The sequence below is a fragment of the Sinohyriopsis cumingii genome, chromosome 8 (genome assembly GCF_028554795.1).
Source record: "Sinohyriopsis cumingii isolate HCF-2022 chromosome 8, ASM2855479v2, whole genome shotgun sequence".
In the NCBI taxonomy this organism is placed as follows: domain Eukaryota; kingdom Metazoa; phylum Mollusca; class Bivalvia; order Unionida; family Unionidae; genus Sinohyriopsis; species Sinohyriopsis cumingii.
This window is the reverse complement of record NC_142968.1, coordinates 113,349,834-113,368,166: the sequence shown is the minus strand read 5'-3', so window position 1 is coordinate 113,368,166 and position 18,333 is coordinate 113,349,834. Positions and strand designations below refer to the sequence as shown.

General features: G+C 36.0%; 1 protein-coding gene across 3 annotated transcripts in view; it reads left to right on the top strand.

Annotated features, from left to right (window-relative positions):
• Positions 1-17,817, top strand: part of LOC149794403 (uncharacterized) — a 33,043-nt gene extending 15,226 nt beyond the window's left edge. The window contains exons 5-7 of one of the 3 annotated variants that reach the window (XM_089968587.1): positions 8,184-8,263; positions 15,105-15,417; positions 17,566-17,817. In XM_089968587.1, the coding sequence (XP_089824713.1) occupies positions 8,184-8,263; positions 15,105-15,171 (147 nt within the window). In that variant the 3' untranslated portion in view covers positions 15,172-15,417; positions 17,566-17,817. Of the gene's footprint in view, positions 1-4,787; positions 4,884-8,183; positions 8,264-15,104; positions 15,418-17,565 lie in introns of those variants that run through there. The other 2 variants (XM_089968588.1, XM_089968589.1) reach the window with 2 other exon arrangements.
• The last annotated feature ends 516 nt before the right edge of the window (positions 17,818-18,333 follow it).

Here is an 18,333-nt window from a genome sequence, read left to right as displayed (position 1 = left end):
ATTGCGTTTCAGAATTATGATCATTTAAATAATCAAGAACGTTCACATATGATATTTGACAATCTCGGTGTTAACGAGGTTTCAATGAGGATAAACGGACAACAAGAACTATCCGAAGATATGTTGTTCAATTATATCATGAATCATGTGGCACGCGCATATCATCGTTTGATGACATTTATGGGACGTGATCAAAACATAGACACAGGGCTGCAAATATCACAGTTAGATTTTATAAAACTGTATCCGATTTATTACTTTTCGCTGGAGCATCTTGATTTATCCAAACAATTTGTCGTTGATATTCACTTCCGAGCTCGTGTTGGTACCCGGCGAGTTTTGGCGGCTGGCCCACCAGTTGTTTATGGTCCTTACAGAGTAATCGAGGTCATACTCAGCGATAAAGCAATGTTACTTGAAGGTGGTAGTGGTCGAATGAGAGTCGTTGATGCACCAGTGGAGAATCTTTAATCATTATTTGGAGCGTGGCAAGTATTTATCATAAAATGTCATACAATCACGTTAATGTCACTCTGACTCCCGGTCAGGTGAAAAAATTACAATCGAAAAACGCGAGCGCATGCGCGACAAAAATAACATTGAAGCAAGATCAAATTGTTAATGGTGGTCCAAACAAGTTATCGTTGACTAAAACCCAACTAAAACATTTCAATAAAGCGCAGAAAGCAAAAACCGGAGTTCAACTTTCGCTCCAAGTGCCATCAAAGACATGATTAAAACAGGTAGTATATCTCCACTTCTCGCAGCAATACCAGCGCTGATAGCTGCTGCTGCTCCAACCGTAGCAAAAGCAGCTGCGTTAGGTGCTGTTGGAACCGCTGCTGGAATGGCATTAAAGAAAGCAACATGAAAAGGATATAAAAAAGGGAAAGGGTCTAAGATTATCGGGATCTCGTTGGGGAAGAGGTCTGAGGCTTCCAGGATCACATCGTTAGATGGTCCAGCATCAAATTTTCATTTACTTGATGCTGCTAAACAACTAAAAATATAAAACTTCAGAGGTGTTTTTATGCGATATCAATTACCACAACGACCAAACGGCGTTGAAACAGGTATTATTAATCTCGATTCGAATTCAGGACCCGGTACTCATTGGGTGTCATACGCAATTGATCCCCGAGGAATCGTTTATTTCGATTCGTACGGGTTAGCTCCACCGCGTGAGTTTATCAAGTATGTCGCACCACTTCACGCGCGAGTTTGGTATTCAACGCTACCCACACAAACAATGATAGATCCGCCAATATGCGGCTGTGAAGTAATTAATGTACTTAACGCTATATCAAAATCATCCAAACCACCACATAAAGCCGTGCATGATTATACAAGTAACCGCTTCGTTACGCAAGGTGTTTTAAACAGATCTTAGATCTTATATAATGGTTGATATTTACAGAGGATGTTCTACCAGTACCAAGAAAAAAAAGGTGATATTGATCTGCCGAAGTACGCGACTAAAGATGAACTCGCTCATATAATGAATCTCACTGGAGTTGACCGAGATGAAGTTGTTCTTTTTCAGGATAAATACGGTGTTTTAAAAACGAGTAATATCAGGTGGAATGATATAATTCGACGAATTCTCGGTGCGGTCACAGATAACATCCCCGTGTTTATTTACAGCGGAAAAATCAGAGACTCAAGTATATCATTTACAACTATCAGAGATGAAATTGCAAGAAGTGTTGCTGGTCGCTTAAAAAATACCGGTGACACAATGACAGATAAACTCAGCATGAACGGAAATAAAATAGTAGTGTTAAGAGATCCAACATCCGACGAAGATGCTGCAACGAAAAAATATGTTGACGTTAACTACAACACCGTAGATGGTAAGTTATCCACGTTGCGGGCCGAGTACGATGTTCACGTAAACGCGTTTTCAAATCTTCGCAGAAACTTTAGAAAAATTAGTGAAACCGCAGAGGAATTCTTTGGTAATCCGTTGACCCTTGACACAAAACTCTCTGATATCAAAACCAATATTAACACGATCAAACAAACACAGCAAGACATCGTAGCGAGGATTCCTGAGATCGTCAACAAAGTTAGTCTGATTAAAATTCCAGTGGGAGTAACTCCCGGGCATATTACCAACATTGTATACACAGTATCATCTGGATTTGCAACATGGTCACAGCAAAATAAAACTATCAAATATACCGCAACAGTCACTGGCGTGTACAGGCTGTCTGTGTTCAGTGCTGCAAAATTTGAAATATTTACAACGTATCTATGGCGTCATTCAACTGATAAGTTTTCCGGGGTTGTGACTATCATATTAAACAAAGGAACCGAAGAAATAATTATTCTGGAAGCAGCTGATAAGAAATTAACCGCGGCGTCTTACTGGTGGTGTCTAGAATTTGTAGCTAAACACCTCAATTGTTTACTGCGTAAAATATAATGAAGACCTCAATCGAAGATGCATCGCAACATTATAGGTATAATCAAGCACGCGAATGGCAAACGTCACTGAAAAATATCATCGAAAGATACACGATAAAAAAAATATCGAAGACGACTAGTTATCGTTGACGTAATTGTTTATTCAGCATGTGCTGTTGTTGCTGGAACCGGCGTGTTATTATCAACAATGACAATGATGGCACCAGTAGCTGTAACAATCTGTATTTCAGCCACAACAACGATTGCAGGTGTTCTTAATATCATCGCAAAAAAATAAGTACTTGCACGAAAGAAAAATTATCCGATTACATGATAAAATTACATAGGGCGACAACAGCATACTCGAAGTTATCTTCGTTGTTATCAGCAAGCCTCAGTGATGGAATCATCCCTGATTTCGAGTTTTCAGAGATGATTAAAATATACAACTACGCTGGTATTAAAGATACGAGTATTAATAATGACATCACTGACAACGTCAGGAGAGCTACTTCAACAGATCGTGACAAACACAACTCCACCAAAAACAACGATGATCTCAGTAAACTCGAATAATCCTGAATTTAACATCAATTTTCCAACTGCAATTCCAGTAAAAGAAATAGCACTAGTGAAGTTACGGGTATATTATAGTTGGCCAAATATTAGATCGAAATCATTTAATGGTACACCAGCAAATAATTCGCTTGTTTTTGCTAATAAGAACAAACCCGATGAAACTCCCGATTGGCAGGTTGTTGGAATACCAACTGGCAGTTATGAGATTGAAGAGATTAATGAAGAATTTCAGCGTAGAATAAAATCAATAACCGGAAGAGAGTCAAAAATATCAATTAACATTCATGAACCGACTTTATCTGCCACGATTGAAATACACTCACCTGATTATGCCGTAGATATATATCAATCTTCAATCAGAACGGTGTTAGGATGGCATGAAATTGTTCCGGAGGCACCACCGATACCACCAGAACCCAAAAAGTCTGACTATGTCACGGACAGGCAATCATACCACGAAGTTGAAACATCATACAAACAGTCTCTACTTGAGATAAAAAGTTCAATATATGCTAATACTTTTTACTTTACCAGCAAGGAGGATATTCGTTGGATCTTTGTTCTTGATGTAATTGAAGTAGGAGGAAAAATAAGGAGAAAAGTTACAGCTATTTATCTTAGTCAAATTATTGAATATTTTGAAGAAATTAGTCAAGAACATAAAACACAACTATAGCGAGTACGGCAAAGTTTCCAAGAACATCTTTTTGATATATCAAGTTCACGTAGTGAAATCGTCAAACACATATAAATATTATATCAACTCGTATCCGACATGGAATATCTTCACCAGCAAATGATTCAGTCAATAATTAATAATAAGTCAGACAACAAACAAAAGTTTTTAAATGAATACTCGTTAACAGAAGCGTCGCTGCCAAATTATAAATTTCCCTGGTATAACGCAGACGAACTAAAAAAATTCAATCAATGATGTAATCGAGGAAAACTTCAATGGTATACTAGCTGTGTGGAGAAAAACACTACCACCGGCAACTATTCTCCGGTACAACAATGATCCATATGGAGGTGGACGATCTGTATCACCAGGAATCGTCAATATAACTTCAACGATCGCGGTTAATCTCGTTTGTGATGTGATCGATGGCAACTATCAAATAGATCTTGGAAAATCAAATCAGGCTCAACAAGGATACATTTTATATACGTTCACACCATAAGTCTCCCCTGGAAGTTTAATCGTGCAAGAACCAACTAGTTCTGTTTATTTACGGTGTCATAATAATATGTTAACACGAGTAAATTTCAAACTCACTGACCACCTCGGACACTTAATTGACCTGCGTGGGGAAGAATTAATTGTGAATCTGTATGTGAAATCGTAGATTTTTATCCTAAGGATTTTTATCGTAATGATCTTTGATCAGAAATATTTTATTATTATTCTGAAATTGATATGTAGTTAGGTAGTCAAAATCATGTAAATCAATCAGTTTTGCAAAAACTACAACAAAAAAATATTTTTTATTATTCTGAAATATTTTTTATTCTGAAATTGATGGGGTGGTTGGGACTCAAAAATATACAAATCAATCAATTTTGTAACTCTGATGGGGTGGTTGGTACTCAAAAATAACAAAATCAATCAGTTTTGCAAAAAAATACGACTAAAAATATTTCAGAATAATAAAATTATTACACATGCTCGGTCATATTTGTTTCTTGGATCGTTTCACGATCAGACATAATTTTTCTTAATTGTCTTATACGAGTATTAATCGTTTTCTTTGCCTCGTATTCACGGGATAACTCTTATCTAATTTTTTCTACTGCGGTAGAGAGAGGAACGAACTTCTTCACCTGATCATCTTTTACTGCAGCTAGTGACTGGAACATCGACACCTGAATTCGTTTTATAAACTTGTCTTCAGACGGTAATGTGTATCCGTTCTCATTTTCACGTTTTTCTAAAATTTCATAATCAGAAATGATTTTTTTCAGGATACAGTTCATCAGATATATTAATACCGTCTTTTTCTAATTTTTTAATAGCAACAATTACATCATTAATATTTTCATCGTTCATTATACAGTATATATGTATATTTAAATTAAATTTTTAACAAAAATAAACAGTTGCATGATAAGCGGTTATGTTCATAGGAGTCCCTTTAGGTGGGGTACTCAGTGAGATTTAGAGCTTACACATCCACGCTACTGTTTATTTTGGAGGCGTCACAATTTCTTTCATAAACATATCTCCAACGATTTTTCTAAGCGAAACGAAATGTTAGAATATTCACCTACCCCCAGGACAAACCCCGGGACGAGTGCAAAACGCACTCGACACGCGGCTTGCGTGGCGAGAGATGTACATGAATGCTTTCGGGCTGCTGGCGTTCCCACTTTATATATGAAAAACCCTATAAATCGGTACCGTCGACAATGTGCCCGTTACGAGATTCGAACGGCTGACCCCCAGAACAAGAATCAGCTGCGCTACCTCTGCGCCATGGCTCTAATCTGCTTCTACATGTTTCAGAAATTATTACATAGCTAGCCATCACTAAAGAAATCAGTATTAAGTATTTTTTCCCAAAATACAACGGAATTTTAGTTCTGAACACATGAATTCAGAAGAAATACGCTATATAAACGTATTTCTGCTTAACAAGTCAGATTTAAAATGTTAGTTATTTTCGGGATAATATATGTACCTGAAACTAATTCGGGAAACGTTCTGGCTACTTGCTGTTTCCTTTATTAATTACTATTGCAGAAAAAAATACAGATGAACCAGGAAACCGACCGAATTTAATAAAACAAAAATATTGTTTCTTAAAAATATATTGTTTGTGCTTAACAAAAAGATCACATGTACCATAATGATAGTTATTGATACAAAATAAAGGAAAATATAAGGGAGATAACTGATACTCTTCCTGCAAGTCAACGGAAAATATAAGGAAGATAACTGATATTCTTCCCGTAAACCACTCTCGAAAAATCGAAATTAAATAAGTACGGTTGTCGAATTAACGATTTCTCAACTGACTTTAGAAGTACATAACAAACCACAGAAAAAATAATATTTACAAGTTTATATTTATGTACAACAATTTTCCACTTGCACAGAATGCTTGTGATAATATTCATTGTGAATGTCTTGGTCAAGGGGAAGTAATTTTATTACGCGCGTATCCTCAAGAAATTATCTCCTTTTGCTCAAGTCGAAAAAAGTAAGTAGTATGTGAGGGAAATGCGGATCCCAAAAAATAAAAAAATTAAATAAATAGTTAATAAATATAATTCGAGGTAATTACTTGCTAAAGATGATAGTTTATCTCATTAACAATAATAGAAAACAATTTTTTTTGTTTATATTTTTAGAGAAAGCGGATTTGTATATATTTTCGGCGTCTTTTTGTACTGAGGGCATGCAGATATTAAAGTATTTACCAGCCGAATTTATTGATTGAAATATCATCTCTTCGTCGGTTTTCACATTGAAGGATTTAATCGCTTTCTTTCCAATGCTCTTAAACCGACCAGTATTACCGGATTTACAATTTTCACTTTGTGTGATAGCTCTTAAATTGGATAAATTATTATCGGTTTTTATACCGTTGATGTGATCGATTACAAGACCGTCTTTGTTCACCCCAAAGAAACACTCGTATGTGAATCGATGACAGAGATACATTTTCTTCCTAACGGTAAATATTATATAACCAGTATTAATAACAACACCAACTGGTTTTTCGTTTTACAATTTCTAATCACACCATCACGAGACGCCTCGTAGTTCGATATTATAGGATGCTTCACAAACTCCATTTGCTCCATTTTATATATATAATGTATTTGTCTAAGTCATAATTTGCCTAAATCATAATTTATCTGAGGACTTATTTAGATAGTACTCTAAGGATTTTATAGTTCCATCTGCAGGGTTATTTTTTTTTTAATCATAATATCTTTTAAGTTCTCGATATTTTTTTCACCGCAACGTGTACACAACCGTGTTTTATCTCGGACTCCAACACCACATCGCAGACACGGTATTGGTCCTAAGCTTCCACCGCGAACGTTTTGCATGTGTTTTCCGCAGAATTCCTTTTTATAGGATTTATTACAAGGAGTTAATGAACCGACCATCAACCATTTACATTGATTCATTATATATTTAGATATTTGTCTAAAATATGATATCGATGGTTTATCCAACAAGTCTTTATTCGATCTTGATAATCTAGCTTCAACAACTGATACACAGGATCAGGATCTGATTAATATTATCAATGATGCCAAAAAGAATTTCATGATGATGGAGCATCTCACGTATGGTCTACATTTAAAATCATACGCAACGCTGACGAAGTCAACGTCGACGAAGTCATTGATGCTACAATGAATGATACACGAGCGAAAGTGATTATCGATTATGTTCATCAGAAATACGTTTTCAGAATAAAATTCATTGTGCAAGCAGGAGATTCCGATACGTGGATTATCAGTGACAAACGTGATCCTGTACTTACTAATGGAAAAACCGCCGTATTAAGTAAAGATTCCAAACCATGAATGTTAACTGGGATTGACAGACCATATTACGTTCGATCGTATCCTGTGACTGCGGTTGTTTATGGAATTTATAAACTAAATGATAAACCCAGCATCAATGATCTTACCCCGATGAAATTTTCATCTCTGAATTGTGTAGTCGAACGAGTAATGGAATATTTTACAAATGCGAAGCGTGGAAATGGCTTAACCGATCTACGACGTAAAAAAATAGCGAAATGGGCTGAATCGGTCAAGGATACAGGAGAGTCAATAAACGATGTTGCTGAGTTATCAAGTAAATTAAAATTTCAAATGGTAGTAAAATCATTATCGGGAGAGGTTTTATATGAATCAGTGAATAAATCGAGAGGGACACCAATTGAAATTATTGATCATAACACCCACGCGTGGACCTCCGCGGTAACAATATTTCCACGAGATCGTGTTGTGAGATTTTATTCTAAAAACGTGTTTGATTTTATTAAACAGATAAGTAAAAACGATCCCGTGTCAGTATATTTGTTTAAGAGCTCAGAAGATGAAGAATATGATCAATTTGTAAGACCTAATGGTGATTTATACCGTAAAGAATCCCTACACGGAAAAATGAAAACACTCGCAGAGATATTCAGAAAATACTGAGCAAATATTAACTAATTCTTTTACAGCTCCGTCAGTTGCTGCTGACGCCGCGAGAGAGAAAAATTCATGGAAACCAACACGTGCTGAATTCCTCGAAGATGTTCAGGTGAGTTGTATTGAATATTGACATGGTGGTTTGTGGAATACTAAGTATAATTACAACGAGATGATATCCTTAGATATGGTCGCTTGTTATCCAGGAAGTTTTCTCGGAATGAGTGAGTGTGCTGGATACTTTACACGGTTTGGACATCCTACAAATGAAATGACACGAGTGGCTATTAATGGTACATTACCCGATTTTGACCTGACAGGATTTGCTCGTGTAGTGTCGTTTGAATTTGCTAGGAATCTTCATCTGTCTTGTTATGTTTGGTTTGGTAGACATTTCTGGGAGCGACGCTGGGTACCAATAGTATTATTACGATATATGATTGACAACCGCGTATTAATATCGTTGACGGTTAGTGAAGCAATTATATCATATCATGCACAAACTTCGGTTTGGTTAACAACACCAGAGCGTATCAAGATAGATGAGGTTATTGAGGAATATACGCGAGAATGTCCAAATACTCCTGTTGATATCGTCGTCGATGATGCTCCTAATATTCTCAGGATTAAACTCAATAACAGTGAAAAAACCGCAAAAGATCTCGGTAGAAAAATATTCGGTAAATTTACTCAGGGTGGTGCATATGATCATAAACGATATCATTCATGACTGATTATGGATGATGTTGAATTAGATTTTATAATTGCTGATACCGCTGCGAGAAATATATTTTGTAATCGGGAAAACATTTACTTGTCTGACGGAAAAATGTTAGGCACAATTGTTAGTTACATTGATGGAGAATCCCCTCAGTATACACATTTAAGATCTTCAATGCTTGCTTATGCTTCTATAAATTTACTATCGATGATAAATAGATTTCCTGACACCGCAGTTAGAGTTGCAACGGATTCATTTTATATCGATAAAAAATATTCAGAATTACTGGTTCGTTTTACAAGCACTGATGAATCATTGGGTTCGTGGAGAATAAAAAAGGAAATATTACATTGTTATTGTGAATCCGCTGATGTTGCGGTTAAGGAGAATTATTATCGCGATCAGATATCAGAATTATCGTCGGAGCCATCCGTGTATGATCCAATATCCGGACACAGAATGATTTATTTGAACGGACCGGGAGGTTCTGGTAAGACAACTCGGGTAATCGAATTATTTCAGAATTCAGATATGATTGTGTTAACATCAACACACAGATTCGCGCGAGAGATGAAACAACGAGGGGTTAATTCCTGTACTTATTACGGATTTTTCATGGACTCCAGATCGAATGGGAGAGAAACATATTCCGAGGATTATTATTTGGGATGAAATATGTACAGTGTTGTTGGAAATATTAAAAATATTTCTCGATTGGTTATTAACAAGAAATACAGCTGTAATAATGTGCGGCGATCATGGTCAACCACCACCTATAGTTGGACCATCTCCACATGATTAGCTGAGAAATTTCTTTGATTATTAGGAAGAAATAAATGATGATCATAGAGCACTTGATGCAGAATTAAGTAAGTTTAAAAAATTAATCAGACTACAACCGAATAAAATTCAATGTGAAATTATGCGCGAGGTGATTTTTGGGAAACGTGGAGACCAAATGATTTGATAGTGGCAAGTAGAAAGATAGTTCGTGATACACTTCAACGGGAGTTGTTTCAGTTACAACGAGAGAAGTTTCCACCATTGCCAGTTCCGTTATGTTATCGACCAGCAGATACACGGCAGCAGAATATTGACGTTGATATACCAGAAGAGTCAAGAAAACAGAATCTTGTGTTGAATGATATTGTCGCAGTTGATGTCAATGTTGTTGAAGATGCTCTACACGCTGATAAATCCCCGTGGACGCTAGGATACGCGATGACGATCCACTCATCTCAGGGGTTAACTATTTCTGTTACTCGAGTTTGGATTGTCGATGATCATATCGAATGGTCAAATTTATCTCGCAGTATCTCAAGTCATAAGAATATCTCAACTGCGGAGAATCGTCATGGACTCGTCAGTGATCAATGATGATATTGACAATGACATAATAAGAATAAAAATAGCTGGTAATAAACAAAGTGACAAAAAAAGTAAACGCGACTTTGATCTCGATACTGACGTTGTCATAGCGCTGAAACAACGGCAGAATAATCATTGTGCAAGTTGTAATTGTATAATGTTATGGAAGTATTCGAATAATAATCCAAGACAATTTACCGAAGATAATCGTCTTGGCCATATACGTGAAAATGTGATGTTGACCTGTCTTGAGTGTAATCGTAGTAATGGTGCTAGTTAAGTGATTGCGGTGGTAATTGCGTATCTTCAGGAGTTACTTGTAATTGTTCACGTGTAAATTCACGTTGAGGAGCAGTTGAATCCAGTCTGTAGATTGCAGGTCTACCCGAAGATCTTGTTATGGTAGATATATTGTGTGTCGTAATACTCCAAACAGGATCAGTCGATCTTTTTTACCACCTTCAAGTTCACCGGGTTCATATTAATATCTTACAGTGGTATTACCTAATACTGGCTGTGTTGAAAAATCACGTCGTTGTACGGGTATATTCTCTTTTGTAATTGCATCAATGGGTTTCATGTTGGTTGTTCGAGTAATCTCATTATTTAACGCAGTTATCACATTTGGTAATCTTGCAACCCATTCACGAGATCTTTTATCTTGAATAAATTCCTTCGCGTATTGATATCCAAATAACCGCTCAGCAAGTGTTCGATTAAATCGTTCAACAATTGCCTGATCACGATGAATTGCAGTATGTCCACGTTGTATTTTGACATTATGTCGCTTCATCAACGATGATACTGGACCAAGAAATTCTTTGCCAGGATCAACCTGTAGCAGTTGTGGCCATCGTAAGGGTCCTCGTTGATAAATTCCTTCAAACGCAGAAGCAACTTCAGATGATATTTTACTTGATAATGGTTCTGCATCTTTATATCTACTTGCAAAATCAACTACAGTTGTTGTAACCGTTGATAGATCACCTGTTGGGGTACGTGTCCTGCATTTCACACAATATAGATCCATGTATTTATATAGTATGGATATAATTAATTTCTCAGCGACAAGAAAACGAGAACCAGTCAAGCATCATCCCGCGTTAAAGAAATCCATCAGAATGATAATAATAGGACCATCTGGAAGCGGAAAGAATCAGTTGTTGATTAATTTGATAATGAGATGGTTAAAATGGGATAAGTTTTTTTTGGTAGCACCATCAGTTGATGATCAACGATGTTATGATGTACTTAAGGATTTTAATGAAAACGCAAGATTGTTGAATGACGATGTTATCGAGTTTATAACCGATATTAATGAAGCACCGTCAGTTGATTCCATAGACGGATTTATTAATAATTTGGTTGTATATGATGATGTGATGCTGGACAAATAATCAAATCCAGCTAGAATATTTTCTCAAGGTAGACATAAAAACACTGATGTGATCTATGTTACTCAACGATACACACAAATACCAAAAGTAATCAGAGACAACTGTAATATTTTAGTTGTGTTTAAAGGAGTCGATACTCATACGTTGCGAAATATTCATCAAACTTGGTGTGGTGGTGACATGGATATAATTAAATTTAGAAACTTCTTTTCACTAGCGCAAGCTACTCCACACGGATTTATAACAATACATTTACATGATCCTAGAACAAGATATCGTGTAGGTATAGGTAAAATATTCGGTTAAATTCATAGCAACAGAGAGGGCGCGACTCCAATTTGGCACCGACACGATCGTGTATCGCGATCAGCGAGTAAACCAATTTGTCGTTGACAATTTCCAGAAAGGTCTTTTTTGACGAAATACGGTGGGTTTTTTGGTGATTTTCTAGGAGGGTCTATTTTGACGAAATACGGGTGGACCAATTAGAGACTGTTCGCCTTCTCTGCTGCTGCAACAGCGGTAACTAATGCTGAAAGCATCAGTTAATTTTTCATGACATGCGCAGCAAATCTATACATACGTGTATGGTGGGACTATGAACATTCTGAAGTTACGGCACAGGGGCCAGTCACCGTAGATGAAGAAGAAACCTAAAAGCCGATGATAGTTGCATAAACAACACGGTCCTATAAAGCCAAGCAAGAGTGAGTGTCTGTGTGTGTGTCTGTCCGCAGGTCCGCAGGGGGTGGGGTGATTTTTTGGTGGTGTGTGCTTAGTCGTATTAAATATTAATTTTGCCTACTATTAGCAGGCATTATTCGATACAATCCAGGAATAACACTTTCCGTTCTGCCTGGTGTATGTTTATAATTCTCTCTCTCTCTTCTGCGTGGTGTATGTTTATAATTCTCTCTCTCTCTCTCTCTCTCTCTCTCTCTCTCTCTCTCTCTCTCTATATATATATATATATATATATATATATATATATATATATATATATATATATATATATATATATATATATATATATATATATATATATTGTAAGCGACCTCTAATTCCTGTCTGCTAGGGAGGGTTAATTGAAGAAGTTCCACTCAACAGTAAAGTCAACCAAAAATGTTTAATGAAAGCAACATAGCCAAGAAACTGGAAAACTGTTACCAGTACACAATATTCATTGAAATAAGACAAATATACCCCTGAAACACTCGTTGCTTGCATTCTTGTATTGTAACAATTAGATACTGACATTAATTTCCGATGTCCTGTTCCTGGATCTTTTCAATACAATGTCTCAGCACATAATAGTCTGTTTCAATGTTAAATAAATTAAATAATGATTGGAAATCATAGAGTGGCCCCAACAGACGAGAGTTGAAGATTTGCTTTGTATTCGTTTAGCCCAGATTACCAATGTGGTGGGAGATAACTGCACGATAATTCTGAAGATTAATTTACTTATTCAACATTCCTACGTAATTTTCCAAAATGCTTGCCTCTGCATATTGTTAAAAACACGGACGTTCAAATGTTCCAAGTATTGCTTATTTTACTAGCTTTTCACCTAATTAATGTCCAAATAATTCAGAGTATTATTATTACTTTGTCAGTCCTATACTATTATTATTATTTAGCAATTTATATATATCATTACTTAAAAGGAGTATTGGACTTCACAGATGTTAGTTCTGGTTTTGAATTTGACCGCGCTCTGCAGTTATCTGACAAGTACTGTCTCCCACTCCAATATATAACCTTCGGTTTTATACCACGTGACAGTACTGAACCAATCAGAATTGGCAGACCGAATCCGCCAACGAATCAGATGTGGCAAACTGGCAAACCTCAGTCTTGCGCAGTCTTGCCATATCAACCACATATGAATAAGGTTCAATATATTCCAGCATATAAAATATTCGCACATCTTATATCTTATTCTGTACAAAACTCTGAGACAAAAATTCTGTCTCCTAATATTTCTATATAGTTTTCAGTAGCAAAACAACAGTCCTCGAATGGATAAACTGTGGCAAACCAATGACAGGGTATAATGATACTAAAAGAATTGCGGTTGCTGGGGAGGTTGCTACTATGCACAACACAAATTACATTACTCAATAAATCTAACAGTTTTTACATAAAGTCGATATATTTAAGATATCCCTTTCAGCAATAAGTTCACTGTGACTTCATCTGAGTGTAAATGTATGTGAATCACATACCTGTAATATCTAACCATCGAGGTCATGGGTCACTAACGAACAAAAATCGCGTCCATAAAAAATTGACTCGATCGTTGAAAAGTTCGTTTACTGCGAAACACGAACAGCCTGAAACTTTATATTTACTACACGTGTCGTGATGTTCACATCAAGCAACCACATGACAGAGAAACACATTTGGTATTAAATGAGGTAACACAAGCATGTAATTTGTGCAAGAAACGGTGCTGAATGTAAAATGTCAAACCTTGACAAGCAAAGTGTAATATAATGATCAACATGGTAATAGCTAAAACGTATTGACAGAGATTTCCTACATACATAATAAATATGGGATTACCTAACTAGTAATTCAGTGTAATCTAACTCCATAGACCGCAGGAAGTCTGAGAACATGCCTATGAAGTGGCGCATTATCGAAAATACGTAAAAATTAATGTAACCACAAAGCAACTAATTTGCCACAATTACATGCTCCTGCACTGCCCTATGTCCAATGAGCTAAACATGCAACACTAATATCTTAAAAGAAACATCTATAATAACATATGGAGAATTCACATACAGTAGTAAAATCCACTCCAACCCCATTATGGTGCACAAATGGTTAAGCCTGAGTCTATTACAACATATATATATATATATATATATATATATATATATATATATATATATATATATATATATATATATATATATATATATATATATATATATATATATATATATATATATATATATATATATATATATATATATATATATATATATATATATAGATAGATAGATAGATAGATAGATAGATATAGATATATATAAGTCATAGAAAGGGAATGTTTAAAGTATCCAATTTCTTAACCATGGGCTATGCCTCAAAAAGGATAAAGATAGTCACATTGACATGAGTTAGGGACAATACTGGTCTACACAGGAGAGTTGACTGTCCACTTACGCAACATTCTTGTGGACGTAGGTGTCTGCACGAACAGGTAATCCATACTGTCTAATTGTTAAACAAAGCAAATTTCATTAAAGTGCGACATGTAGTTTATACGTATGCGATATCACAAATACGTAGGCATTGAGTTTACGATGACGTCATCAGTGTTATATTTTTTTCTCAGAAAAAGGAAATTAAAGAATTGTCAAAACCAAGTGTTGCATTCTTATAAATTTTTATGTACAAATTATTGCTATAATTGATGTCATTTCTTTCAAGTTAGTTTCATATCATTGTAGGTCACTGATGATATTTCAATCGGTCGTCCGCTTGAAGGATACAACGCTTCTTACGTCATCGACATAAACTCGTTTCAGTATCGCTACGAGTATACATACATTCTATAGGTTTTCGAGAACATTTTAACAATTGGGGACATGCATAGCTATGACGTCATAGCCAAGATTTTGGTTCCCATAGATATGGCCTTGAACAGCAAATATTGGCAGGAAATTCCATTCCTTGTCTCACAAGGTGTGTGTAACTCAGACGCCAGCGGCAAGTTGACGACATGGCAGAACAACGTCATCCAAACTCTCAAGAACTACCCAGGTAAAATTCGAGAGATGCGTGAAAAATGGTTTTCAAAATTTAATTGATGTTTCAAAATGTCAAACTGTAAGTAGACTGAAGAACTGTCCTCCTTTAGTGAATCCAATACATATAAGATAACGTCGCACTATAATTTGAATGTAAATGCTGGTAATATATATATATATATATATATATATATATATATATATATATATATATATATATATATATATATATATATATATATATATATATATATATATATATATATATATATATAGTAATACCTAACTCAGCACACCAAAATGTTATTAAAAACTACATTCCTTCTTCCGATCCTGAACGCATGCCGCCCACCCACCATTGTTTAGACCGCCATCTGCATCTCTTATAAATGTGTATTCTGTGTTTTATACTAAATGTGAGTATAAAACCTTTCTATGGTCCTCGTAATGTCACGTTGTTGTCATGAGTATTAATGAATTCGTCAAGAAATTCATTTAAAGACATCAACAGTTCTACAAGCCCTGGGATATCAACATTAAGTGGAAAGAAGTTCGCATAATAGCAGTCATTGTACCATATTCATTTTTCATGTTGGACCATGTGTGTGTCGTGCTGGAATTTCGCATAAATGGTTTAGGAAATGAATTATCTTACCTTCCATGATTTTTGGAATATCAAAGCCAGAAATATGATGCTAGTCCATAAATTAGAGACTTCAACCATCCGGAGGAGTTTCATTGCCGAAACAGCGGACATGCAGGATAGTGATGGAATCAATGTGCCCAGCCAAAGAATCACATTTGTCAGACTTTTGTTGAACAATAAGTTAGAACTGATGTTACTGTTCATTATTGTAAGTTCTTGGTTATGTAGAATTTGTTATTTTTTCTTTAATGTGCAAAATAGTATGCATTTGATAGGGACTATTTCTAACCGTATTACGACTCATTGTATCAGCAGTACGTTGTACTCTCGCTCGATTCGCATCGAAATTCACTTGTCCGTTTCGTTCATTTCTACTTAATCATAGGTATGAATATATAAATAAGATTAAAAGTAAAAACGCACACCACGGACATTGAGAGGACAACTTACTTCTGTCAAAATGTTGTGAGCAGAGGGATTTTTCCATGCAGTTTCAACAGTTGACTCGGTTACCGCCATGGCTAACCCTGAGAAGGACAAACATTGATTGGCTAACTAAGGTCATGTGACGTGAATAGGAGTCTATAAATACGAACATCTAAGTAGAAAAGAATTTCGGCAAACCATCATTTATATATTTCTACACAACCGATATTAACTTTGGCACTTTGAAATCCCAGAACTGAATCAAATTGTTATGAGAAGTTTTAAAAAGATTTATTACATGATTGCCATTGAATTTAAATGCTTTAGAATTATTATATAATTCTTTATAAGGACAATGCTATCTCGCACCGCACTGTTCAAGTACACTAGTGCCTAAATTATGTTTGTTATTGAGATCATGCTACCATGTCAGAATGCATTACAGTCAATCCAATATTTAGCCGTTAATATACACAGGAATTTAATAATAGAATTAATTTCACCATAATATGGTGTATTATAACGTTGTCTTTTGGCATTTAGACAATTAAGTCTGATCTATATTATCAAAAGCCGATAATGTTGTGACGAACACTGTGTTTATGTAAAGTCACTATGCCACATTGAGAAGCATGTTCTGTCTCAACTTTATTATTTATAAAAAGCATTTTTAGTCTTGAACTCTGGTCTTTTCGATATATAATACACGGGGTGTTACTACATTTTGGTGGCGTGCGGTGGGATGGTAAAAATATATTTGCCATCCAGGATTCGAACCTAAAGAGACCAGCATAAATTTTGGACCGCAAGTGTGGTGGACAGTGACACTTTTAAATAGCTGTATATACGTGTAAAATTTGAAAAATGGCTGATTCTCCTGACCCTGAAGCTTTATTTAGGGCTGACATGGGTGAATCTGAGGCTGGTCAGGGCGATGTTATATATGATCAGGGACCTGGCGACGGAAGGGAAGATTCTCGTGAAGATATATATATAGAAAGAGAAGGGCATGAGCATGCCATACACAATATAAAACAAGACATTAATGATGTTGAGAGATTTTATTTTCATTCACGTCCATCAATGCAGCCGACACCTTATAGTGGGAGCGACGACTGGGATGAGTACATTTCCCACTTTGAGAACTGCGCGGAGTTCGGACGATGGAGTGACCGTGACAAAATTCTGGCCCTTGGTGCAAGCCTTAGGGGTGCTGCACGACTTTCTACATCAGTCTCTCTGTTGAGGAGAAACAGTCATATTCAGCTCTAGTTGGGAAACTTGGGCAAAGATTCGGAAGCACCCGTCAACAAAACCGATGGCTTTCAAGATTTGAAGCAAGAAAACGTCAACCTGGTGACTTTGGACAGTCTTCGTCAGATGACACAACAGGCTTATTCCAACTTGGGCGCAGTTGCACAAGAAGCCATTGCACTGAACCAATTATACAAAGCAATTTCATTGGAGATGAAGTGTAGATGCATAGATAGGGAATGCAAAACTGTTGCAGAAGCAGTTGATGTGACTGAAAGATATGAAGCAGTAATTGGAGATAGTAATGCAAGGAAGTCAAGTGTCAGAGTTGTAGCTGGGCTAAATGACCAGTCAGAAGAAATAAGTTCGTACAAGAATGGACGAGCTGACCCTTCTCCAGAAAATACCCTGAAACAAGTTATGGAAAAGCTGGATAAAATTGAAAAGAAAAATACATCTAGATGAGAGACGATTCCGCAAACTCAACCATTTAAAAGCAGATCTTGCTTTATCTGCAATTCTCCGGATCACTTGTTCCATAAGTGCCCAATGTACCAAAAGTGTCAAAGCCAGATGGAAGCTAGAAATTCTACATACAAAGGA